Source organism: Sus scrofa, chromosome X (genome assembly GCF_000003025.6).
Source record: "Sus scrofa isolate TJ Tabasco breed Duroc chromosome X, Sscrofa11.1, whole genome shotgun sequence".
In the NCBI taxonomy this organism is placed as follows: Eukaryota; Metazoa; Chordata; class Mammalia; order Artiodactyla; family Suidae; genus Sus; species Sus scrofa.
Window position 1 is genome coordinate 111,086,269 of NC_010461.5, and position 25,076 is coordinate 111,111,344.

At 42.8% G+C, this 25,076-nt stretch overlaps 1 protein-coding gene across 3 annotated transcripts; it reads left to right on the plus strand.

The window, feature by feature from the left end:
• Positions 7,748-24,570, plus strand: LOC100157667 (integrator complex subunit 6-like). 3 transcript variants are annotated; one of them, XR_299681.3, is made up of 4 exons: positions 14,325-14,452; positions 23,066-23,191; positions 23,801-23,894; positions 24,274-24,568. XR_299681.3 is itself a non-coding variant. In XM_021080279.1 (3 exons), the coding sequence occupies exons 1-3, from the start codon at positions 7,767-7,769 to the stop codon at positions 24,332-24,334; spliced, it is 495 nt and encodes a 164-aa protein (XP_020935938.1). In that variant the 5' UTR covers positions 7,748-7,766; the 3' UTR covers positions 24,335-24,568. The 3 variants fall into 3 exon arrangements, 1 of the variants encoding a protein (XP_020935938.1); XR_299680.2 differs by having other exon boundaries at positions 14,329-14,597; positions 24,274-24,570; XM_021080279.1 differs by lacking the exons at positions 14,325-14,452; positions 23,066-23,191 and adding an exon at positions 7,748-8,106.

Below are 25,076 nucleotides of genomic sequence, written 5' to 3' on the forward strand. Positions count from 1 at the left end.
CAATGAATATCTTCTATGAGTCTCTAGTTTACTCTTTCACTCTCTTAATAGTGTCTTTGGATGAAGAGAAGTTGTTTTTTAATTAAATCCAGTTCATCGATCTTGGGTTTTTTGTATTCTGTTTAAAAATCTACACCCCCCCCAAAATCATGAAGATGATATTCCAAATTATCTTCTAGATCTTTGACCCCTATAAAATACATTATTGTGTATGCAGTGAAATAAAGGTCAAGTTTCATATTTCCAACATGGTTATCTAGTGGACTTATTAAAAAGATAATTAGGAGTTCCCGTCGTGGCGCAGTGGTTAACGAATCCGACTAGGAACCATGAGGTTTCAGGTTCGGTCCCTGCCCTTGCTCAGTGGGTTAACGATCCGGCGTTGCCGTGGGCTGTGGTGTAGGTTTCAGACGCGGCTCGGATCCCGCGTTGCTGTGGCTCTGGCGTAGGCCGGTGGCTACAGCTCGATTCAACCCCTAGCCTGGGAACCTCCATATGCCGCGGGAGCGGCCCAAGAAATAGCAGCAACAACAACAACAACAACAAAAGACAAAAAGACAAAAAAAAAAAAGATAATTATTTCTGCACAGATATGCAGTAAAATTTTTATGATAGGGATTGTATTACATCTATAAATCAATTCTGAGTTATTGCCAACCTAACAATAACAAGTTTTCCAATCCATGAACATGAGAAGTCATTCCATTTATGCCTTCTTTATATTTTTCCAGTAATGTGTAATTTTAGAGTACATGTTTTGGACTTCTTTTAATAAATTTGTTCACAACTATCCTGTCTTTAAATGCCATTGTAAAGGAGATTTTTTAAAACTAGATTTTCTGATTGGTTATTGCTAGTGTAGAAAAACAATTGATTTTTGTATATTGCCCTTGTATCCTGCAACTTTGCTGAACTTATTCATTAGTTTGGATGTATTTTTAGTGGATTCCTTAGGGATCTCTATGTACAACATCATGTTATATGCGAATAGTGATAGTAACGATTCTTACGTTCCGTGATGTTGGGGCTGATTTTCCCTGCTAGAACTTCCAGTACAATATTGAAGAGAAGTATTGAGAACAGACATCTTTTCCTTGTTTCCAGTGAAGGAGGAAGCGTACAGTCTTTCATATCATAGTTCACATATTTCCTACCAATGTTAAGTCTGGGGTTTTTGTAGATGCTTGTTATCAGGTTGAGGAAGTACCTTTCTGTCCGAGTTTGTTGGTATTTTCATCATGAAAAGATTTTGATTTTGTCAAATGCTTTTTCTGTATCTATTGACATGGTCAGATGATTTTTTTTTTCTTGTCCGTTCTTCTGTTAATACTATGTATTACATTAATTAATTATAAACCAACTTTTCATTCATGGGATAAATCCTTTTTGATCTTGGTGTATAATCCTTTTCACATGTAGCTGAATTTTGTTTGTCAATGTTGTGTTGAAGATTTTTTCATTTGTATTCATGAAGGATATTGGCCTATAGTTATTTTTCTTGTGATGTCTTTGTCTAGCTTTGGGACAGGTAACACCGGCCTTACAGAATGAGCAAGTGTTCCTTTCTCTTTTTTTTTCTTTTCTTTTCTTTCTTTCTTTTTTTTTTGAAGATACTGCTAAGGATTGGTATTTTTTCTTTCTTAAATATCTGATAAAATTTACATGTGAAGCCACTTCATCTGGGTTTGTATTTGTGGGAAGATTTTTAATTTCTAATTTAATCCCTTTCTCAGTATAGTTCTATTTAGATTTTTTTTTTTTTTGGACTTTTTGCTATTTCTTGGGCCGCTCCCGCGGCATATGGAGGTTCCCAGGCTAGGGGTTGAATCGGAGCTGTAGCCACCGGCCTACGCCAGAGCCACAGCAACGTGGGATCCGAGCCGCGTCTGCAACCTACACCACAGCTCACGGCAACGCCGGATCGTTAACCCGCTGAGCAAGGGCAGGGACCGAACCCGCAACCTCATGGTTCCTAGTCGGATTCGTTAACCACTGCGCCACGACGGGAACTCCCTATTTAGATTTTTTTACTTCTTGAGTCAGTTCAGTAATTGGTGTCTTCCAGGAATTTTTCAATTTTATCTAAACTATCTAATTTTTTTACATTAAGTTGTTCATAATGTAATCCTTCTAATTTCTGTAAGATCAGTATTGGTGCTTTCACTTTCCTTCCTGAGTTTGATAATTTGGGCATTTCTTTCTTTTTTCCTTAGCCAGTCAAGCTAAAGATCTGCTGATTTTTTTTATCTTCTCAGTGAACCAACTTTTGATTTCATTGGTTTTCCTCATGATTTTTCTGTTTTATAGTTTAGTGATTTTTCCACTCTAATCTTCTCGGTTTTCTTCCTTCTGCTTACTTTTATTAAATATACAAATTTAAAACTTATGGGGTAAAAAAATTATTTGCTTCATTTAAAGTAGGATTCAGAACTTCACACATAAAAATGTTTATGGCAAAGTCATTTAGACCACTTAACAAGAGATTTCATCTGCTAAAAAAAGACAAGATTTTGTTTAGGACATTTGTTGATTATGAAAATATCAAGTCTAGCTTGCATTAAGGTTTTTATTGTGTGAGTAGGTTATTTTGTAATACTTTAGCATTTAGAATGCCACTTTTTCTGAGTGCCCACATCTACCCAGATCCAAGTTTATTTTGCTCAAGCTCAAGGGTGTGTGTGTGTGTGTGTGTGTGCTTTAATCAGCACACACACTACCCTCTTTTTTAAATTTAATTTTTATTTTATATTGGAGTATAATTGATTTACAATGTCTGTTCATTTCAGGTATATAGCAAAGTGATTCAGTGATACATATACATATATCCATTCTTTTTCAGATTCTTTTCACATATTGGTTATTACAGAATATTGAGTAAAGATCCTGAATATGCAATGGAGAGAAGACAGTCTCTTCAATAAGTGGTGCTGGGGAAACTAGACAGCTACATGTAAAGGCTACATGTACATCTAACACTATACGCAAAAATAAATGGATTAAAGAGCTAAATGTTAGACTGGATACTATAAAACTCTTAGAGGAAAACAGGCAGAACACACTTTGACATAAATCCCAGCAATATCTTTTTGGATCCACCTCCTAGAGTAATGAAAATAAAACCAAAAATAGGAGTTCCCATCCTGGCACAGTGGTTAACAAATCCGACTAGGAACCATGAGGTTGCGGGTTCGATCCCTGCCCTTGCTCAGTGGGTTAACAATTCGGCGTTGCCATGAGCTGTGGTGTAGGTCGCAGATGCGGCACGGATCCCGTGTTGCTGTGGCTCTGGCGTAGGCCGGTGGCTACAGCTCCGATTCAGCCCCTAGCCTGGGAACCTCCATATGCCGCGAGAGGGGCCCAATAAATGGCAAAAACGAAAACAAAAACAAAAACAAACCAAAAATAAATAAATAGTACCTAATTAAACTTAAAAGCTTTTGCACAGCAAAGGAAACTGTAAACAAAATGAAAAAACAACCCACAGAATGGGGAAAGTTTCAGCAAGGGAGTTGATTCTAGATCTTAGAACATGCTCTAGATCCTAGATGTGAGATTCTAAACTCTGTTGAGTGCCATGGTACATGTTGCCAAGACAGACTATGAACATGTCCTCCTTAGAGGACCGTACGTTTGAGCGCTACAGTAGCAGTGTCTTTTCCAGTGATCTTCCACTTTGCCAGCAGCGTGCTCTGCTCACGCAAATAGTTAACTATGAGGAATACCTGCGGACATTGGCTTCTCCACCGCAAGAGATGAATCCAGGTCAAACTCAAAGGGTTTATACTTTTAGCTATCTGTCTAAAAGTGCTAAGAAGGTAGGGTAACTATTTCCATTTCTACCCAATTTATGATATTCTTCTTTTAATATTTTTAAAATTGTTTATATATATATAGATAATAGTTGATCTACAATGTTGTGCCAATTTCTGCTGTACAGCAAAGTGACCCATTCATACATACATATACATTCCCTTTCTTATATTATTTTCCATCATGGTAAATTGAGATATTTATAGTATAATTATTTTCTTCTTCAAAGGAAAAATCTTATGCTTCTATTTTTTTTTTTAAATAAAACATGACCCGGGGATTCTTGTGTAAACAGAAAGTGGACGTCTCCTGATCCAAAAAAGTGTTGGCTGAACAGAAATAATCGTTGTTATTTATTGGACTAGGGTCTGGTGTTCTAAGTGATCACATTCAGTGCTCACAACTGTTCTGTAGATAAGTATTACTCTCTGTCCTTTAACAAAAAGAAATAAAGGCACAGGACATGCAGCCATCTCTTCTGTAACAAAACTAGACCAAAAGTCATTCCACTTTATCCCCAAGTGCTTCAATTAATTGCCATTTTTCTTAATTTTCAATGCCTTGGTTTCCTTATTTTCAGCAATGGAGATAATAATCATACCTAACTCATAGGTCTTGGTGAAGTCTTGAGTAACACCTGTAAAGTGTTTTAAACAGTACCTGGTGGAGTTCCTGTGGTGGCGCAGTGGTTAACAAATCTGACTAGGAAACATGAGGTTGCAGGTTCGATTCCTGGCCTTGCTCAGTAGGTTAAGGATCCAGTGTTGCTGTGGCTGTGGTGTAGGCCGGCAGCTACAGCTCCCATTAGACCCCTAGCCTGGGAACCTCCATGTGCTGCAGGAGCGGCCCAAGAAAAGACAAAAAGACAAACAAACAAACAAACAAACAAAAAACCCACAAAAAAAAACCCAGTACCTGGTGTAGAATAAATGTTCAATGAAAATGTTTTCACCTATTCTGGGCTCTTCTTTTATGGGAAATGCAAACTGTTTGGAAAAATTTTTATGACAAAATTATTCATATAATGCAGAGACATATTCTTGGGTTATTCTTTAATGAAAACAACTCTGCACTAATCTATTATACACTTCAATTTCATGTTTTATCTGCCGCCAACACTGAAAAGCAGTGCCTACACCTGCCCACCTCCAAAGGTGACATATTTGAATCTCCATAAGGTTAGGGATGGGGAGATGTGTATTTTCAATCTCTTCTACCTTTCACTATTGACATGTATCACTTAATAAAGTGTTAATCAGTATGTTAATATGATTAAAGGACAAAATGACGAAAAAAAAAAAAAAGAAGCTATTTCCTCCCTTAACAAGGGCTGGACCAAAATGGTGTGTATTTTTCCAAAGAGACCCCGGTGTGTTTATCACTTTGGTTAATGAGAAGCACTCATTCTGCAGCATTCTTAGTAATCAGGGTTGTACCATGTTTGGGTTTGTACAACACTTTGTATTTTACCTTCTCCTTATTTCACTTAGACTAGATTAAAATCGGATGTGTTTTCTGAAAACAGAGTGTGTGTTGAGCGATGGTAAATCTTTGGTCCATGATGAAAGCTTTTTTAATGATATAAAATGCATGGCCATATGAAGACAGTAATTTTCCAGTGATTGAATTTTGTCTTTAACGGAATATGTCCACTGATGTTTTTCAGCAAACAAAGAATGATGAAGCAGGTCCATTCGCAGCAGGCCTTCAAAAACAAATGAAACATTCTGGAAAGTCCAAGAGCCACTCATCATCTAAGAGAAGGCAAAGTATGTCACTGTGGCTAAGCAAACAGGAAGAGGGGGGACCCCATCTCTAGGGCTAAGCCATGTCCGAGGAAGTTGATAGTTATGTCCTTGAAGGCTGGACAGATATGAGCATGTTTTCAAGTAGAGGGGCAAGGCTTTATTTAGGTGCAAGGCTTCTGAGTGGCTTCAAGAATTAGAAAGATGGAGCAGGTTCCTGAGGCAGAAGGAGGTGACGCGTTCAACAAGAGGATGGGTCTGCTCACATTCTGCCTGTCTTCCCACCCTGCTCATGCTCTAACCCAGTGTAGTCTGGCTCCAGCCTACTGTATGCCAATAAAACAGTTAGCATCAAGGCCACTAGTGTCGGCTGCACTTTGGTATTAATTCCTCAGCAGTATATGATACAGTTGTTCACTCCTTCTTCCATGGAAAACTTTTAGGGTCTCAGATAGCACATTTTCCCAGATTCCTTGCTCCCTTATTAATGATATTTTCTTTCTCCCTTTTCTAATTTTTTCTCTTCTTTCCCACCTTTAAGTATTGCAGGGACCCAAAGATGGATCTTAAACCCCTTTCTCTTCAATCCAGTATCTCTCTAGGGGGTCACATGCAGTCCTACAGCTTTAAATATGATTCCCACTCTAAGAACACTCACCTTTATGCCTCTAGACCACAACTTGCTCCTGAACTTCAGACTCACATAAACATAAAAGTGTAACTACCTGCTGTCCACAGATATGGGAGGTATAAGGAGGTTTAGGAGCCCCAATAGTTAGTTTGTACATATCCATAGTATAAGTGGTCCAACTATAGCCTGGGTCAACTTCCAATGTGAAGTCACTGAACCAGAGTGAGGAAAAGTTGGCCACACTCCATTTTTGAAAGTCATTGCCTAACACCTGCGCACACTTGTTACTTTTATCTACCCAGTAGTTCAGGCTAAAACACTCAGAGCCACTCATGCTTTCTCTTATTATTCTTTGATTATTCTCTGACTTCCCACCCCTTGGCAAGTCCAGGCAACTTGATGCCCAATATAAGTCCCGCATCCCACCACTGCTCTCCATTCCGCTAGTCTTTGCTGCCAGCACCTGCCCCCAGGCTACTGCAGTGGCTTCTTATCTGATCTCCCTGCACCCCATCTTCTCATCGAACCCATTTTCTGTCGCATAGCCAGAGCAGTCATGTCAGCACGGGAATCAGATGGCACCATGTCCATCCTGCAAGCCCACCGTCACCTTCCCCAGGCACTCAGGACAGAGTCTGAACTCCTGACTACAGTCTACCAGCTCTGCTCGCCCTGGCCCCTCCACCCTCTCCTAGCACGAGTCCCCCTTGCTCTCTCGGCCCCTGTCCTTGGCTCTCTGATCCCGGCTCCTCCACTCCTGGGCTCCCACGCTGGCCTTTCCCGCAGCCCGGACCTCTTCCTCTGCCTGGGCCCAGGCCGGCTCTCCCCGCTCCAGGCTCTGCCCACAGGACACGTCCTCAGAGGGCGCTGGCCGCCCTCGTGGTCCACCGAGGCCCGCGTCCTGCCCTCTGTCCCCCGGCCCCGCGTGCTTCTTCCCTCAGACGAACGAACCCAGGCTGGAATTGCGGGCTTGGGTCACGGGACACTTGCTGCCTGGCGTCCCCGTGAGAATGAACGTCCCCCCAGGGCAAGGGCTGCTTCTGTGTGTCCTGCCGGCTGCCGCCCCGCAGCTCCTGGCACGGTGCCCGGCCCGGAGGAGGATGAGCCCCTGGAGGAGAGGTGCCAGGGCCGGAGCACCAGGAAGTGCGCTTTTCTGCGCCAGGAAAGATGCGGGAGAGGCCCCCGGGCTGACAGGGACTCTGGCGATGGAGTGTGACTGTCAGACACGTTGACATCAAGGAGACTCTCAGCTTTTCCGCTTGTGAAGGGCGTTGAGGAGACAGTGAATCAGGAGCGTTGGGAGCCCGTGAATGTCTGCTTCCTAGCCGGACTGTCCAACCACGTTTCTGCCGTCATCGATAGGGCCACGAGAGAAAAGGTGGCTTATTGCATGCTCTTTTCTATTTGTGGGATCGATATTTCCACTTGGTACATCCTTCCACTTTATGAAATAATTTTCTTCAAAATTGCCAAGCACAGGGATGCCACTGTGGGGGTGATAAAATGAATCTAACTCACAGCTCAATCTCTTCATTTGGTTCCCAGATGCTGTGGTCACTCACAATGTCCATGACAAGAGGATGGAAGATAATCAACCCCCACCTGATGGTTTCTTGTCAAAATCGGCTGTGCCAGGACTTATGAATGTGGCAGGAGACACTGTTCCGCCTGATCAGTTGGATTCTCTGCCTGATGACTTTGCTAGTCTCAGAGAAGATCACCGAATTCACAAACCTGGGAGTAATGCACTTAAAAGAGGAAGCAGAAACCTCAGTGTCTCCGTAGGTGGCCCAAAAGTCAGCGCAGTGTCTGCGACAGGAACTGTGCCACATACATTGCAAATAAGTCCTGCCATGGCACAAAAAATTAACAGTGATATAAAATATCAATTAATGAAGGAAGTTCGGAAGTTTGGGCGAAGTAAGTAGTGAAAGAATGTTTATTAATAAAACCATGGGAAGTCTCTCTTATTTTGTGGTTTAGATTAAATTGAGCCTACCTCTTGAACTCATCCTTTGGCTGAGTTGGGTTGTTACATAATTTAGGATCATTTTTCGTTAATATGTCTAAATACACCTCTTAACCTTTTTAATTTTGCTTGCTTAATATTTACAGTAATTTCCTTGTAGAAATATGCAGGCATTGTTGTTTAAGCATTCAAAAAGCAAACGCTATGTAATGTTCTCATCCGTAAAGAATCGTTACTGACGTAGCAGATGCACTAAGATTGAGTTCTATACAATCCTCATCTCTTTAGAAATACTGATTTTTTTTTAAATATCTTCAGAGTATGAAAGAATTTTCACTTTGCTTGAAGAAGTACAAGGCTCTCTTGCAGTCAAGAAACAATATGTTGAATTTACCATCAAGGAAGCCGCAAGGTGAGTGTGAAAAAGAACTCTCTAATTTTTTTTGGTCTTTTGGTCTTTTTTTTTTTTTGTCTTTTTAGGGCCACACTCACAGCATATGGAGGTTCCTAGGCTAGGGGTCCAATCAGAGCTGTAGCCGCCGGCCTATGCCACAGCCACAGCAATGCAGGATCTGAGCCACATCTGTGACCTACACCACAGCTCATGGCAATACCGGATCCTTAACCCACTGAGAGAGGCCAGGGAGGGAACCTGCGTTCTCATGGATGCTAGTCGGGTTCGTTAACCGGAGCCACAGTGGGAACTCCAGAACTCTCTAATATTTTAAAATGCAGTTGTTCCCAATGCTGAACAAAGGCAGGAACAAACCTTGCCTTGTTTTCTCCAACCCCTGGCCCTCAATTACAGCTCATGCTACTTCGTAGACTTTTAGATTGATATTATTTTAGTCTAACATTCTTTCAATCTCATGGAGGCCTCTAAGCTCAGCTTAGTCTGGGATGAGCCTGAGCCCTCACATGACACTCTTGGCATTTTGCTAAACCATATCTTTCCATTAGGATATACTTTCTAATCCCATGTAGATTAAAAGCTCTATTTTGTATCCACTGCTATGTCTTACACATCGTAGATGCTTTAGACATCTTCTGGTTAATCAAATGCCTCTTTATTTTTAGGTTTAAAAAAAGAGTCTTAATTCAGCAACTTGAGAAGGTCCTAGAAAAATTAGAATCTGCTCACCTTTGCCACAAAGTTGATCACAAGAAAAGCAGATAATTGTATTCTTGCAAAGACCAATGAGAAACAAGGACACATTTATCATGCCACATGATGGAACGAGATGTTGCTGAAGCTTCCTAAGATGTTGTAGTCAAGAGAATTGCTAAGAAGAAAGAGCAGTGGAACCTTTCAATTTTATAATTCTCTGTCAGTAAAAGCTGGGGTTTTGCCCTAAGAATTTCCAGTAAAAGTACAGCTTTTTTGTTTCTTTGTTTGTTCTCTTACCTGAGGAGGTGGATGTTATTAGCTCATCAAGCTAAGTAATATTACAGTCCATCAGCAGGTCACATGGTGGTAGCTGGCATTTATAACTGCCTTCTTTCACTACCCATTTCTTTCTTTCTTTCTTTTTTTTTTTTTTTTTTTTGGTCTTTTGTCTTTTTAGGGCCACACCCGCAGCATGTGGAGGTTCCCAGGCTAGGGGTCGAATCAGAGCTGTAGCCACTGGCCTACACCAGAGCCACAGCAACGCGGGATCCAAGCCGTGTTTGCAACCTACACCACAGCTCACGGCAATGCCGGATCCTTAACCCACTGAGCAAGGCCAGGGATCGAACCTGCAACCTCATGTTTCCCAGTTGGATTCGTTAATCACTGCGCCACAATGGGAACTCCCACTACCCATGTCTTATTCCCTTTGCCCTGAGACATGGTTCTTTGCCATATAGGATGATCAGACCTTAATTGCTGAGGAGTCTGCGCCTTTAGATGTCTTGCCTTTAATGGGTTGTAATTTTCCACAAACTTGAATCAGGAGGCATGAGAGTAGTAAGCTCTCTAGCCATGCTGGATATGCTCCTTCTTAGCCCCTTGGGTAGTGGGAACCCAAATTCCCTTTGACTGTCAGGTTCCATCACTCCAGCCCGTATGGGACTCCTTTCTTCATCTCTCCATTGAGAAGGATGAAAGGACCAAAATGGCAGTTTCAATTCCATTTCAATGGCATCTCTATTGTGTTCCTTGATGAGAACATTTCTCCCTTTGGAACTAAGATCTCTAGTTCAGTAAAACTTGAAGAAATAGGGATGGGAAGCATTTTAGGGATAAGTAGTGAGAGGAGACACATCCATTTCCACCCCTTGATTTTTTTGTTTTTTGTGTGTTTTTTTAGGGCCGCACCTGCGGCATATGGAGGCTCCCAGGCGAGGAGCTGAATCAGAGCTGCAGCTGCCGGCCTACACCACAGCCACAGCAGTGCCAGAGCCACAGCAACACCAGATCTGAGCCTCGTCTGCGACTTGCACCACAGCTCACAGCAATGCCGGATCTCCAACCCACTGAGTGAGGCCAGGGATCGAACCTGCAACTTCATGGTTCCTAGTCAGATTCATTTCCACTGCGCCATGATAGAAACTCCATTTGTTTTTTCACCCCTTGATTTCAAGACCTGCGAGTCCTGATTATGGGAGAAAAGAAACAAACTATGTTGGATACTGATATATAGCAAGTACTGCTTTCTAGAAGTAATTACTTCTGACGTAATCTCCATCCCTGCCACTTTGGCCACTTTGGCCTTGAGCCCACTGAGTACGACACAAATACTGAGGAAAGTGATGGATTTATATGTAGGTAGTGGATACCTTATTCATCAGATTAGTAGTTTTATTAGTGGTTTTATTTTAATTTAAAAAAAGTTTTCAATATACACAATGGAATACTACTCAGCCATAAAAAATAATAAAATAATGCCATTTGAAGAAACATGGATGGAACTAGAGACTCTCATATTAAGTGAAGTAAGTCAGAAAGAGAAAGACAAAAACCATATGATATCACTTATATGTGGAATCTAAAATATGGCACAAGTGAACGTATCTAGAGAACAGAAACAGAGTCAGGGACAGAGAGAACAGACTTGTGGTCGGCCAAGGGGAGGGGGAGGGAGGAGGGATGGACTGGGAGTTTGGGGTTAGTAGATGCAAGCCATTACATTTAGAAAGGATAAGCAATGAGGTCCTGCTGTATAGCATAGGGAACTCTATCCAGTCACTTGGGATAGAACATGACAGAACATATGAGAAAAAGAATGTATATATATGTATAACTGGGTGACTTTGCTGTACAGCAGAAATTGACAGAACATTTTATTTTGTTTTATCTTTTTAAGGCTGCGCCCATGGCATATGGAGGTTCCAAGGTTAGGGGTTGAATCGGAGCTGTAGTTGCTGGCCTTCATCACAGCCGCAGCAACAGCAACATCAGATCCAAGCCATAGCTGGATCAGCAACGCTGGATCCTTAACCCACTGAGCAAGGCCAGGAATGAACCTGTGTCCTCATGGATGCTAGTCATATTCGTTTCCTCTGAGCCATGACGGGAATTCCAATTTTTAAAGACAGAACATTTTATTTTATTTTATTTTATTTTATTTTTTGTCTTTTTGCCATTTCTTGGGCCGCTCCTGCGGCATATGGAGGTTCCCAGGCTAGAGGTCGAATCGGAGCTGTAGCCACCAGCCTACGCCAGAGCCACAGCAACTTGGGATCCGAGCCGCGTCTGCAACCTACACCACAGCTCACGGCAACGCCGGATCGTCAACCCACTGAGCAAGGGCAGGGACCGAACCCACAACCTCATGGTTCCTAGTCGGATTCGTTAACCACTGTGCCACGACGGGAACTCCTTTTTTTCTTTTAAATAGATTTTTTTTTCCCACTGTACAGCAAGGGGGTCAGGTTATCCTTACATGTATACATTGCAATTACAGTTTTTTCCCCCACCCTTTCTTCTGTTGCAACATGAGTATCTAGACATAGTTCTCAATGCTATTCAGCAGGATCTCCTTGTAAATCTATTCTAGGTTGTGTCTGATAAGCCCAGGCTCCCGATCCCTCCCACTCCCTCCCCCTCCCATCAGGCAACCACAAGTCTCTTCTCCAAGTCCATGATTTTCTTTTCTGAGGAGATGTTCATTTGTGCTGGATATTAGATTCCAGTTATAAGTGATATCATATGGTATTTGCCTTTGTCTTTCTGGCTCATTTCACTCAGGATGAGATTCTCTAGTTCCATCCATGTTGCTGCAAATGGCATTATGTCATCCTTTTTTATGGCTGAGTAGAGACAGAACATTTTAAATCAACTGTAATTTAAAAAAAGAAAAAGAAAAAAATCAATCAATTAAAAAAAAATAGAACTACCATGCGATCCAGCAATTCCACTCCTGGGTATATAGCAGGAAAAAAATGAAAACACTAATTTTAAAAGATATATGCATCCCAATGTTCATAGCAGCACTGTTTATAGTAGCCAAGACATTGAGAGAACCTAAATGTCCATCAACAGAGGAATGGATAAAGATGTGGTACATATATACAATGGAATATTACTCAGCCATAAAAAAGAATGAAATAATGCCATTTGGAGCAACATGGATGCAACTAGAGATTCTCATACTAAGTGAAGTAAGAAAGAGAAAGACAAATACCGTATGATACCGCTTATATGTGGAATCTAAAGTATGATACAAATAAACTTATTTACGAAACAGAAATAGACTCACATATACAATAAACAAAGTCGTGGTTACCAAAGGGGAAAGGGAGGGAGGAGGGGAAAAATTAGGATTTTGGGATTAATGTATACATAGTACTATATGTAAAGTAGATAAACAACAAGTACTTATTGTATAGCACAGGGAACCATTTTCAATATCTTGTTATTATCACCACATTCTAACCAACTGAGCTAACCAGACAGCTTGTACTCAATGTCTTATAACAACCTATAACGGAAAAGAATCTGGAAAAGAATAAATATATGTATGTATAACTGAATCACTTCGCTGAAACTAGCATAATATTGTAAATCGACTATACTTCAGTGAAAAAGAAAGGCTATATTACACACACACACACACACACACACACACACACACACACACACAAACTTTGGGAGTTCCCTGGTGGCTCGGTGGGCTAAGAATCTGGTGTTGTCACTGCTATTCTCAGGGCTTGTCCATAATCAGTCTGAGAGCTCACCTTGTGGGAACAGTCCTGTTCACTACGTGAAGGTACAAGTCAGGAATCCTATAGATTTATATAAATATGTTGTGTATATGCTGCGGAAACCGAAAAAAACGTGGCAATGGAAGGAGACAAACAGCACTCAGAGATATGGAAAAGCAAGGTTTATTCAGCACCGGTGTGGGCTCGGAGGAGTCACCTCCAGAGTCTGAGCACCAGGTCTTTGCTCTCAGTAACTTTTATACACTGCAAGGTCTTGATTTTCCCATGTAAGCATCCTGGACCTCCCCCATCCCCAAGCAGACAGTGTTCCTCCCTAAGAAACTGAGCAAGCAAGGTTACAGAAGTGGAACTGATAAGCAGTGCTGGGTACATGATTAGCAGGGCTGCTGGCTTGGACAGAGGGCACACAGTTGTTACATTATTACAAGAAGGGTGGTATAGCGAGGAGCATAGCTGGAAAGGCTTTCAGCTGCCTTCTTAGCCAAGGGGGGGTTGTTCTTTAGTTAAAACTCTATTTCATATATACATACAAATATACGCTGTATTATATAGAAAGGGAAACAGTGGTAATCTTGTCTTGCTTTGATTCTACCTGGACTACTCCTAACGCGTCTCTACTAGGAATAATGTGCATAGTCGATTTCTGGTAGACTCCTGTCTTAACAAATCATTTTAATTATCCCTCATGAATAATTCCTGCATTTTATCAAGACGTTTTCTGCATCAATGAGGAGGATCACATAGCCTTTCCCCTTTTCTGTTCAAATAATAGTGTCCCAGTGTTGATTTCTTCCCTCTCATCTCCAAAGTCACCCTTTTGGCCTGATCTGTGCAAGTGGTTCTGGTTCCTTTGTTTTGTTTCTGCGGGCTGTGAACACCGACGGCGGCCTGTAGAGGGCGCCAGAGGCTGTGCAGGGGGAAGCTGGTCCCGGGGTTCTGGGCGTGGCCTGGGGCCGCGGCCCCTCTAGGCTGCAGTGTCTCCAGTGCCTGGCCGCTGTAAAGGGCACGTGACAGCCGCGTGGTGAAGGGCACGTGACAGCCGCATGGTGAAGGGCACGTGACAGCCGCGTGGTGAAGGGCACGTGACAGCCGCGTGGGTGCCCCTGTTGCTTCCCTCAGGCCCTCTTGGCAGCAACACATCAGCTTCTGGTGAGACACTTCCTGGTGTAGTTCCCTCCCAGGCACCCTAGAGGGCGTATTTCTGGCAACGTCCCAGGGCATATTCCAGAAAGTTCCACGTGTGAGGCCCAACGCGTTTACCGTTATTTTGTAGGTTGCCTCCAGGCTCCTCCAGGTAAGGTCAGGCTTCTTTTCCCTGGGCGGGGTGGGGTGGGGGGCTCCCTCTGCCCAGGGTTTCTCTGTCCCAGGTGCAGCCCTTTCTGGGGGATCCCTCAGCTCTAGGGAGACGCTGCCTCGGGGGCTGGTCACTGCTCGGGGAGTCCGATCCTCGGGCGCCATAGCTCGGCCGTGTCGTGTGGGGGACAGGTCGCCCCTGGTGCCCCAGCTCAGGTCTGGGAGGGTTCCCGTGTGGTTCTCCCTAGGCTGGTAAGGGGATGCTTCTGTGGGGGCTCATCGCAGGCTCGGGGACAGAGGTGCTTCTTGAGGTCTGTCCCAGCCCTGAGAGGGGACGTTTTTCGGGTGTGTTACCCCAGGGTTGCGGGTCCCTCTCGCCTTGGGGACGGCGTTCTGCCTCCACCTCCGAGAGCCTCTCCTCGGATGCCCAGTTCAGCTTACAGGGCGCTTGTCCTTGGACCCTCTGGCTCTGCTCTGATGGGGCGGCTTTTGTTTGTGATCCGCTCGTGCTGGTGGGGACTCTGTGGGAGCGCTGGCCTTGCCCTGTGAGGACTTAGCATGGCTGCTGTCACAACCGAGGAGGGTGCTGTTCCTAGGATGCTCTGAGACTGGGGTGGACTGCTTCCATGGGGGCTCCGGCTCAGCCATCTGGAGAGAGAAATGTACCCTGGGTGCCTTCTCAGCACGGGCGGGGAGGGTTGAGCTCTTTCTTGGAGTTCCCTCTGCGATCAGGGCCAGCTGAGACTGTTCCTTGGAGAGTTGGCCCCTGTCCAAAGCAGAGATTCTGTCTCGAGTGCTCTTTCTTAGCCCGAGGTGAGGCCGTTTTCTTGGGCATTTGCCTCGCTTGTGTAGGAGTGGCTCCTCGTTGTTGGGTCCTCTAGCTTAGTGGTGGCTGGGGACTCTCCTTTGGGTTCTGTGTCCACCTTAGGAGGCCGATTCTTCTTGGTGGGGTCTGTTTCAGCTTTGGGGGGGACGGCGTCGTTGGGTTCTCTAACTCATATTTGTGGTGTTAATTGTCTGCTCCGTCTCAGCCCTAGGGTAGTGAGGTACTTTGCCTAGATTTCTGTTTGTTTGTTTTTTCCTTTTTCTTTTAGTTACATAATTTTACCGATCTTTAAAATAAAACGTTTTCCTATTGAGAAAAAAAAGTAAACTTGGTAATTATGGACAGAAAATAATATAACATCTCACACCTTGTTATCTTTTAGCGGTTTTTTTTTTAACCTCTGCTCCTTTTTTTTCCTTTTTCACGTTGAAGTATAGTTGTACAATATTATATAAGTTAATAGGTATACAGTCGTCATTCACAATTTTTAAAGGTCATACTGGATTTATAGTTATTATAGCATATTGGCTATATTCCCTGTGTTGTACAATATATCCTTGTAGTTTATTTTATACATAATAGTTGGTACCTCTTAACCTCCTACCCCTGTATTGCTACTCTGCTCTTTTCTCTACCCACTGTTGACCACTGGTTTGTATTCTATATCAATGAGTCTCTTTTTGTTGTTGTTATAGTCACTAGTTTGTTGTACTTTTTAGATTCCCCATATGTGATCTCATACAGTATTTGTCTTTCTCTGACTTATTTCACTTAGCATAATACCCTGAAAGTCCATCCATCCATATATATATATGTAGCATTTGCTTTATCCAGTCATCTGTTGATGGACACTTGTGTTGCTTCCATACCTTGGCAGTTGTAAATTATCCTACTATGAATACCACGTACATGTATCTTTTCAAATTAATTTTTGGTTCTTTTGGATATACCTAGGAGTGGAATTTCTGGGCTTTTATCAGTTTTGTTTTTTTTAATGTGCAAATATATACTTTTTGCCTCAAATTGAGATTATACTATATAAGAGTTTGCTGCATTTTTTTCTAATTTATGTCAGAAGCCTTTTCTCTAGTTAATAAATGTCATTCTAAAACTTGTCTTTGGAGTTCCCGTCGTGACGCAGTGGTTAACGAATCCGACTAGGAACCATGAGGTTGTGGGTTTGATCCCTGGCCTTTCTCAGTGGGTTAAGGATCCAGCATTGCCGTGAGCTGTGGTGTAGGTCGCAGACGTGGCACGCGGCTCAGATCTGGCGTTGCTGTGGCTCTGGCTTAGGCCGGCGGCTACAGCTCGGATTAGACTCCTAGCCTGGGAACCTCCATATGCCGCAGGAAGTGGCCCTAGAAAAGGCAAAAAAGACTAAATAAATAAAACTTGTCTTTTAGTAGTCGCAAAATATTTGATCATATAGCTATATATGGGATTTTTAACCACTTCTGTGTTGTTGAGCATTCGATTTGTGATTTTTTAATTTTATCAATCTTTATACATAATATAATATTTATATGTAAGCATTTACAAATTCATTTCTATAAATTAGTAGAAATAGTATTGCATAGGAACAAATCATGAAAGATTCACCTCCAGAAAAATTACAGCAACCTTAGAAGTTTGTGCAAAGGTGCATTTTCTTGTTATCTTGTCCATAATAATTCCTGGTTATTATTTTAACACTTATAGGGAAAGTTGTGTTGTCTTGACTTACTTTTAACTTCTTTCCTTATTTTCTGTATTAGGTTTATTTCATTCCAAATATCTAAACAGGCCCTGGTTAACCAAAGCAAAAAAGAATTTTTAAGAAGAATATTGGGGAGTTCCCGTCGTGGTGCAGTGGTTAACGAATCCAACTAGGAACCATGAGGGTGCGGGTTCAATCCCTGCCCTTGCTCAGTGGGTTAAGGATCCAGCGTTGCCGTGAGCTGTGGTGTAGGTTGCAGACGCGGCTCGGATCCCGCATTGCTGTGGTTCTGGCGTAGGCCGGTGGCTACAGCTCCGATTAGACCCCTACCTAGCCTGGGAATTTCCATATGCTGCGGGAGCGGCCCAAGAAATGGCAAAAAGACCAAAAAAAAAAAAAAAAAGAATATTGGTTAGCTTGGAGTTCCATTGTGGTGCAGCGGAAACGAATCTGACCAGGAACCATGAGGTTTTGGGTTCGATCCCTGGCCTTTCTCAGTGGGTTAAGGATCCAGCGTTGCCGTGAGCTGTGGTGTAGGACGCAGACATGGCTCACATCTGGCATTGCTGTGGCTGTGGTGTAGGCCTGCAGCTGTAGCGCTGGTTCGACCCTGAGCCTGGGAACCTCCATATGTGTGGGTGCAGCCCTAAAAAGCAAAAAAAAAAAAAAAAAAAAAAAAAAAAGAATATTGGTTAGCTTGCAACAAGCTAGGGGGAAAATTTACAGTGAACATTAAAGATATGGAGTATATGTTCCAATTCACTAAAGAAATAACAATAGGCAACCAATATATGGGGATATGCATTTTGTTCACTAATGAGTTTGATGTCTGTTGTTTTGTTCTATTGTTATCTTTTGGAGGTACATGTCTTCTCCCCACCAAAGGTCTTACTAAAACTGTTGCCACTCCTGACACAAACTAGGGCAGTGCACATTCTGCAGAGAGGTCAAGGTCGGTTGCTCAAACAGCAGCACCTTAGAGAAACTCTTCATTAATTCATGCTCCCTATAGCTCCAAGAATGACTTTATTTCAACTAAAAGCAGATCACTCAATTGTATTTTCTTGATTTCTTTATCTCAGCCTTAAGAGAGTTTGATCTAACCTTTCAACTATGTCCTTGAGCTTCTAAGTAGAAATCCGGGTTCTGCAAGCAGTAAATGAGCGATTCTGTTGGACCGCCCACTCACAAACACTTACTATACAGGCAGTCTTTCATTTCAGCCACTCTGGTGGGTGTGCAGTGACTTCTCATTATGTCTAAACTTGCATTTCTCTGCTGATCAATGAAGTTGAGCACCTTTTAGATATGGATTGGCCGTTTGAGTAGGTTTTTTCTTTTGCCCTTATTTTAGTAGGATGTTTGTAATTTTTAAATTGATTTATGTTTCTGCATATATTCTGGATTCCACTGATTTTGGGGGGGGAAGAAAAATATATCCAATTATATATATAAATATATACAAGTATTTATATACATTATTTATATTATTATATTATATATGGAATATTAGTAATTACTTATGTAATTGTTTATCCAATTTATATATCTATAAAATTTTGAGTAACTTCTATATATCTGTTCTGCTTTTTCACTCTCTTAATACTGTCTCTTTTTGATAAACAAGTTTCAAATTTAACTATATCTAATTTGTGCTTTCCCCCCCTGCTTTTTAGGGCCGAATGTGCAGCATTTGGAAGTTCCCAGGCTAGGGTTTGAATCGGAGCTGCACCTGCCTGCCTACATCACAGCCACAGCAATGCAGGATCCGAGCTGCATCTTCGACCTACACCACAGCTCAAGGCAATGCCGGATCCTTAACCCACTGAGTGAGGCCAGGGATTGAACCCTCATCCTCATGGATACTAGCTGGGTTCATTACCGCTGAGCCACAGCAGGAACTTTTGGTGAGTGCTTTTTAAAATCCCCTTTTTAAAAAAGTTTTTGACTACCTTAAAGCTATGAAGATAATATCCTAAATTTTTTACCAGGTCTCCCATTTTTGTGGAATGGTATGAGGTGAGAAGCAAGATTTATTTTTTCCTGTGTACATATCAAGTGGATTTATTTTAAGTGCTATCTTTTCCACAGTGATTTGCAGGGGCCCTTGTGTCATAAATCCAGCTGTCCTCCATATTTCCAGATCTGTTTCTAGAGTCTCTGTCCTCTTCCATTGATGCGTTTGTCTATCCTTGCTCCATTACCACACTGTTTTAATTAGAGTACTTTTGTAGTAAAGCTTCAAATCCGGTAGTGTGTGTCTTCCAACTTTGTTCTTTTTCTTAAAGACCGTCTTGGCTATTCAGAGCCCTTGAATTTCCACACACTTTGTACTATCAACTTGTCAGTTTTCACAAAAATGTAACATGGTAGGATTCCAAATAGTATTAGTAGAGATCATTTTGGGAAGAATTGACAATAATGATTCCTTTTTTCCTTCCTTTTTCGCCTGCAGTGCAGCATATAGAAGTTCCCAGGCCAGGGATCAAAAGCAAGCTGCAGCTGTGACCTATACCACAGCTGAGGCAACAGTGGATCCTTAATCCACTACACCAGGCCAGGGATCTAACCTGTGCCAATGCAGAGACAATGGCAGATCCTTAACCTGCTGCACCACAGTGGGAGCTCCAATAATGAGCCTTAATAATGATCCATGCAAAAAGTGTTTCTCTCCATTTACTGAAGTCTTTCCTTTCTTTCAGTGATATTTTATAGTTTTTGTGTTGTGCTCTAGCAATATTTCCTTAGATTTAGAGATTGGATGTTTTTGATACCATTTTCAATGGCGTTTACATTTCATATTCTAGGAGTTCCCACTATGGCAGGGTGGGTTAAGAATCCAACTGCGGTGGCTTGGGTCACTGCGGAGATGTGGGTTCGATCCCTGGCCTGGCGTAGTGGGTTAAGGATCTAGTGTTGTCACAACTGCGGTCACAGCAGCAGCTTGGATTCAGTCTTTGGCCTGGGCACTTCCATATGCCACAAGTGCAGCCATAATTAAATAAATTTATTTCATGTTCAAATTATTTGTTGCTATATATATATATATATATATGAGAATAGAAAAGTGGTAATAATAACCACAGTCATTTTTATTATAATGAGTTGAATAAATTCACTTATTCTAATAATTTTATATTCATGTGTGTATTCTCTGTAATGCCATCTGTTAATGATGACAGTTTTCCTTTTTCCTTTCCAAACTTTACAACCATTACAATTTCCAAGTGTTGCTGCACTTTTTAGAACCATCAGTAAGTTATTGAATGGATAATGGACATCCTTTTTTTTTCAAACACAGGGAGAAAATGTTTGATATTTCACTGTTAAGTGTAACATTTGCTATAGATTTTTTTTGATAGGTACACTTTATCAGATTAAGTAAATTGTCTTCTATGCTAAATTGCTGATAATTTTTATCATGAATAGGTGTTGAAATTTAACCCATCTATAAAAGTGATCATAAGGTTTTCCCTTGGTTGGTGGTGGTGGTTGTTGTTAAGTGGTGCATTACATTGAGTTTTGAATTTTAAACCAATCTTGACTTCCTGCAGTATACCTTATCAAGACAGGCTGTATATCCTTTTCATATACTATTGTATTAATCTTTGGTTTAGGATTGTTGAGTCTAAGTTCAGAAGGTATATTAATATAAAGGCCTATAGTTTTCCTTTCTTCAAATGTCCCTGTGAGGAGTTCCTGTTGTGGTACAGTGGGTTTGACTGCAGTCACTCGAGTTGCTGCAGAGGTGTGGGTTCAGTTCCCAGCCTGGTGCAGTGGATGAAGGTCAACTGTGGCAAAGGTCACAGCTGTGGCTTGGAGGTCAATTCCTGGCCCAGGAATTCCTATATGCTGCAGTGCAGCAAAAAAAAAAAAAAAAAAAAAAAAGTCCTTGTGAGATGTTATCAGGTTTGTATTGGTCTTCTAAAATGAGAACAAAGAAATATAAATTGGATTAAATTAAGTTGCTTTTCCTGAAAAGGTAGTTGTTGAGGTATAATAAATACTGCACCATGATTAAAACCCAGTGATTCAAATTCTTGGTTGTATATACATAGGAAAACTGCGGTTTTCTGATTGTTGGATTTTTGTTGCACATGAATGTGTTTACTGATGTTTCTCAAGAAATGATGTGTGACAAAGCAGAGGAGTTTGCTGTAGGGCCTGAAAACCAAATGGAATTTTGTGGAGAACCCAAGAGTCCTTCCTCATTTAAGGAAAAGCTGAATATGGACCTGCTGCCGGTGAAGCAGGAAGAAGAGGTAGAATTCTATCCTGGGGACTCATGCATGTCCATGGAAGATGGTGAGAATGACAGTTCTCACCTCCTCTTCATGATCTGATCCAGCAGAGTCTGACTCCTCCACTGTACTGGAGCCGTTCTCATCACGTTTGGGCCGAGGTTGCCACTAATTTCTCAGCCGTATTGGACACAGGTGTTCATTTCCTCCTGCGTGGAAACCGTCTTGGATTCCCATACTTTATGATCTGCTGGTTTTCTTCTAATCTTGGTCACCACCTTTTATGCTTTTTTCTGCTTTCCCTTGTCATTTTCCCTATAAAAATTCATGAATCCCACCATTTTTCTCTATCCCTATAGTCAGAGTTGACATGATCTTTCAGCAAGATGATGCAGTAGTTTCTTATTTGATCTGATTCCCATTCTTGCTGGGGTCTGACCCTCACTGTGTAACCCTGCAGCCAGAGCAGTCATGTCAGCACGGGAATCAGATGGCGCCATGTCCATCCTGCAAGCCCACCGTCACCTTCCCCGGGCACTCAGGACAGAGTCTGAACTCCTGACTACAGTCTACCAGCTCTGCTCGCCCTGGCCCCTCCACCCTCTCCTAGCACGAGTCCCCCTTGCTCTCTCGGCCCCTGTCCTTGGCTCTCTGATCCCGGCTCCTCCACTCCTGGGCTCCCACGCTGGCCTTTCCCGCAGCCCGGACCTCTTCCTCTGCCTGGGCCCAGGCCGGCTCTCCCCGCTCCAGGCTCTGCCCACAGGACACGTCCTCAGAGGGCGCTGGCCGCCCTCGTGGTCCACCGAGGCCCGCGTCCTGCCCTCTGTCCCCCGGCCCCGCGTGCTTCTTCCCTCAGACGAACGAACCCAGGCTGGAATTGCGGGCTTGGGTCACGGGACACTTGCTGCCTGGCGTCCCCGTGAGAATGAACGTCCCCCCAGGGCAAGGGCTGCTTCTGTGTGTCCTGCCGGCTGCCGCCCCGCAGCTCCTGGCACGGTGCCCGGCCCGGAGGAGGATGAGCCCCTGGAGGAGAGGTGCCAGGGCCGGAGCACCAGGAAGTGCGCTTTTCTGCGCCAGGAAAGATGCGGGAGAGGCCCCCGGGCTGACAGGGACTCTGGCGATGGAGTGTGACTGTCAGACACGTTGACATCAAGGAGACTCTCAGCTTTTCCGCTTGTGAAGGGCGTTGAGGAGACAGTGAATCAGGAGCGTTGGGAGCCCGTGAATGTCTGCTTCCTAGCCGGACTGTCCAACCACGTTTCTGCCGTCATCGATAGGGCTACGAGAGAAAGAGGCAGTGGTTGTATGATCTTTCCTGAGCTCGGCTTGTCACATCCGAGATTCCCACCAGGTACCTCCTTTTGCTTTATGAAATCCAGAATTCCTTAGAAACCGAGGGCCACATAGATATCCCTGTGGGGATGATGAAGTGCAGAGATCTTGTGGCGCAAACTCCGTCCTAGGTTTCCAGAAGCTCCTGTCATTCACTGTATCCCAAGTGTAAGGGAGGGGAGGTGGTCACTCCTCACCCGACAGCTTCTTGTCCACATCTGTTCCAGCAGGGCTTATGAATAGGGCAGGGGGTGCTGTTCCATCCGACCAGTTGGATTCTTTGATGACGTAAGCAGCCTCAGCAAAGATGGGCTGACCCAAATGCTGGCAGTAATGCACTTGCAGGAGCCATCATTACCGCTGTCTCTCTGCAGATGACCCCGAAGCTGTAGCCGTGGCTGCCCTGGGAATGATGCCGGCTACATCGTCATTACGTCTGGAGGAGATCAATGCTGATCTAAAACATCAATTAATGAAGGAAATTCGACGGTTTGGACGCCGTAAGTAGTGTAACAATTTCCATTAAAAAAACAAACACAGAGGAGTTCCCGTCATGGCGCAGCGTAAAGGAATCCAACTAGGAACCATGAGGTGGTGGGTTCGATCTCTAGCTCAGTGGGTTAAGGATCCAGCGTTTGCTGTGGCTGTGGTGTAGGCTGGAGGCTACAGCTCTGATTGGACCCCTAGCCTGGGAACTTCCATATGCCATGGGTATGGCCCTGAAGAACAGCAAAAAAGACAAAAAAACAAACACAAAAAACCATGAAAAATCTCTCTCATTCTATGGTTTACAATAGATTCAACCTAAGTCTTCCAGTTCATTCATCTCCAGCATTGAGTTTTCACATAATTTATGATAGCTCCTTTTTATTTTGACTGAAATGTCCCATTACATGTTTTTTGAATTATTTTAATTTTTTACTTGGTTGTTGTTTGCAAGAATTCCATCGGTAGACACGTTCAGGTGTCTTGATTTAAACATTTCAAAAAATACTCTAACATTCTATCAGTTGAATATTTGTTGAGGTAGCAGACACACCAAGATTGAGTTGTACCTCTTCTGTTCATACTCGAGAAATACTGAAGAGTTTTTTAAAAAATATCTCTAGAATATGAAAATATCTTCAGATTGCTTCAAGGAGTGCAAGGACCACCAGAAGTGAGGAGACAATTTGTTGAATTTACCATCAGGGAAGCAGCAAGGTGGGTGTCAAGAGGAACTTTCCTTTTTTTTTTTGACAGCTGGGCGCAGTGCTGGGCTGAGGGGTGGGTACAGGTCTTGTCTTGTGTTTCTCAAACCCTGCTACTTCAATGAGAGTTACTGTCTCCATAGTTATTTAGGTTGCTATTTTCGGAGTGTATCTCATTCTTCCAAGCTCAAGGGGACTTTGGCTCACACCAGAGTTTGATTGGACTTTGAGTCTTGATTGACACTCTTTATGTTTGATGGTTTGTCTCTTACCGTCAGGGTCTATCTGCTGTTCCCAAGTGGATTGTAAGTCCCTCTTTCTATCCCTCACAGTGCCTCCCATGTCATTGATTCATAGGTATCTTCATTAATGTCATGTGTCTTCATTTTCAGATTTAAAAGAAAAGACTTAATTAATCGCCTTGAGATGATGCTAGAAAAAAATGAAATATGACTACTTTCTCAACAAAGATTATCACACTCCAAGCATATAATTCAGTTATCTCAACAGTCAATGAGAAAGAACCAGAGCGCTGTTTTCTAGAATGAAATGTAGTGTTGTTGAAGCCTCCTAGCATGTATTAATTAAGAGAATTGCCTTCCGGAGGCTGTGGAAAAGCAGTGGGGCTTCTTAATGTTATTAATTTCTGTTAGTAAAAGCTGGGCTTTTGCCCTGAGAATTCATTTGAATGGATAATTTGTGCGTGTTTTTTCCCACCTGACATGACATGGTATTAACACATCAGGTTACTTACAGTCCTAATCTCTACAGCAGGTCACATGGTTGTAACTGGTTTATAACTGCATCCTTTACTATTCATGTCTTATTCCCTTTGCCCTGAGACTGCACCTCAGCTGGTCTTGGTGCTTGGCCTAGGGAGTGGGGTGCCTCAGTCCTCCATTCCTGAAGGATCTGGACCAGTAGATGTTCCGCCTGATTGCGAGTGTGCTAATTTCCCATATACGTTCATCTCAAAACATGGGAGTATTAGGAGAGTCTCATAGACATTCTCCACATACTTCTCCTTAGTCATTTATAGTAGTAAAACCCAGTTCCTTTTGATAGTCAGCGTCCATCACCCCAGCTAGCACAGAAACCCCCTTCATGCCTGTTGAATAAGAGAGAAGAGCAATCCAAAGTGGCCAACTGGCAGTCTCGACTTCCATTTCAATGAGTCATTGTTGGGTCACCTGTT

Excerpts from the sequence above, each read along its gene's own strand:
- LOC100157667 (XM_021080279.1), top strand. The coding sequence starts at position 7,767 with ATGGAAGATAATCAACCCCCACCTGATGGTTTCTTGTCAAAATCGGCT. Across the intron at positions 8,107-23,800 it reads AGTTCGGAAGTTTGGGCGAA|AATATGAAAATATCTTCAGA; the intron begins GTAAGTAGTGAA and ends AAATATCTCTAG. Across the intron at positions 23,895-24,273 it reads ACCATCAGGGAAGCAGCAAG|ATTTAAAAGAAAAGACTTAA; the intron begins GTGGGTGTCAAG and ends CTTCATTTTCAG.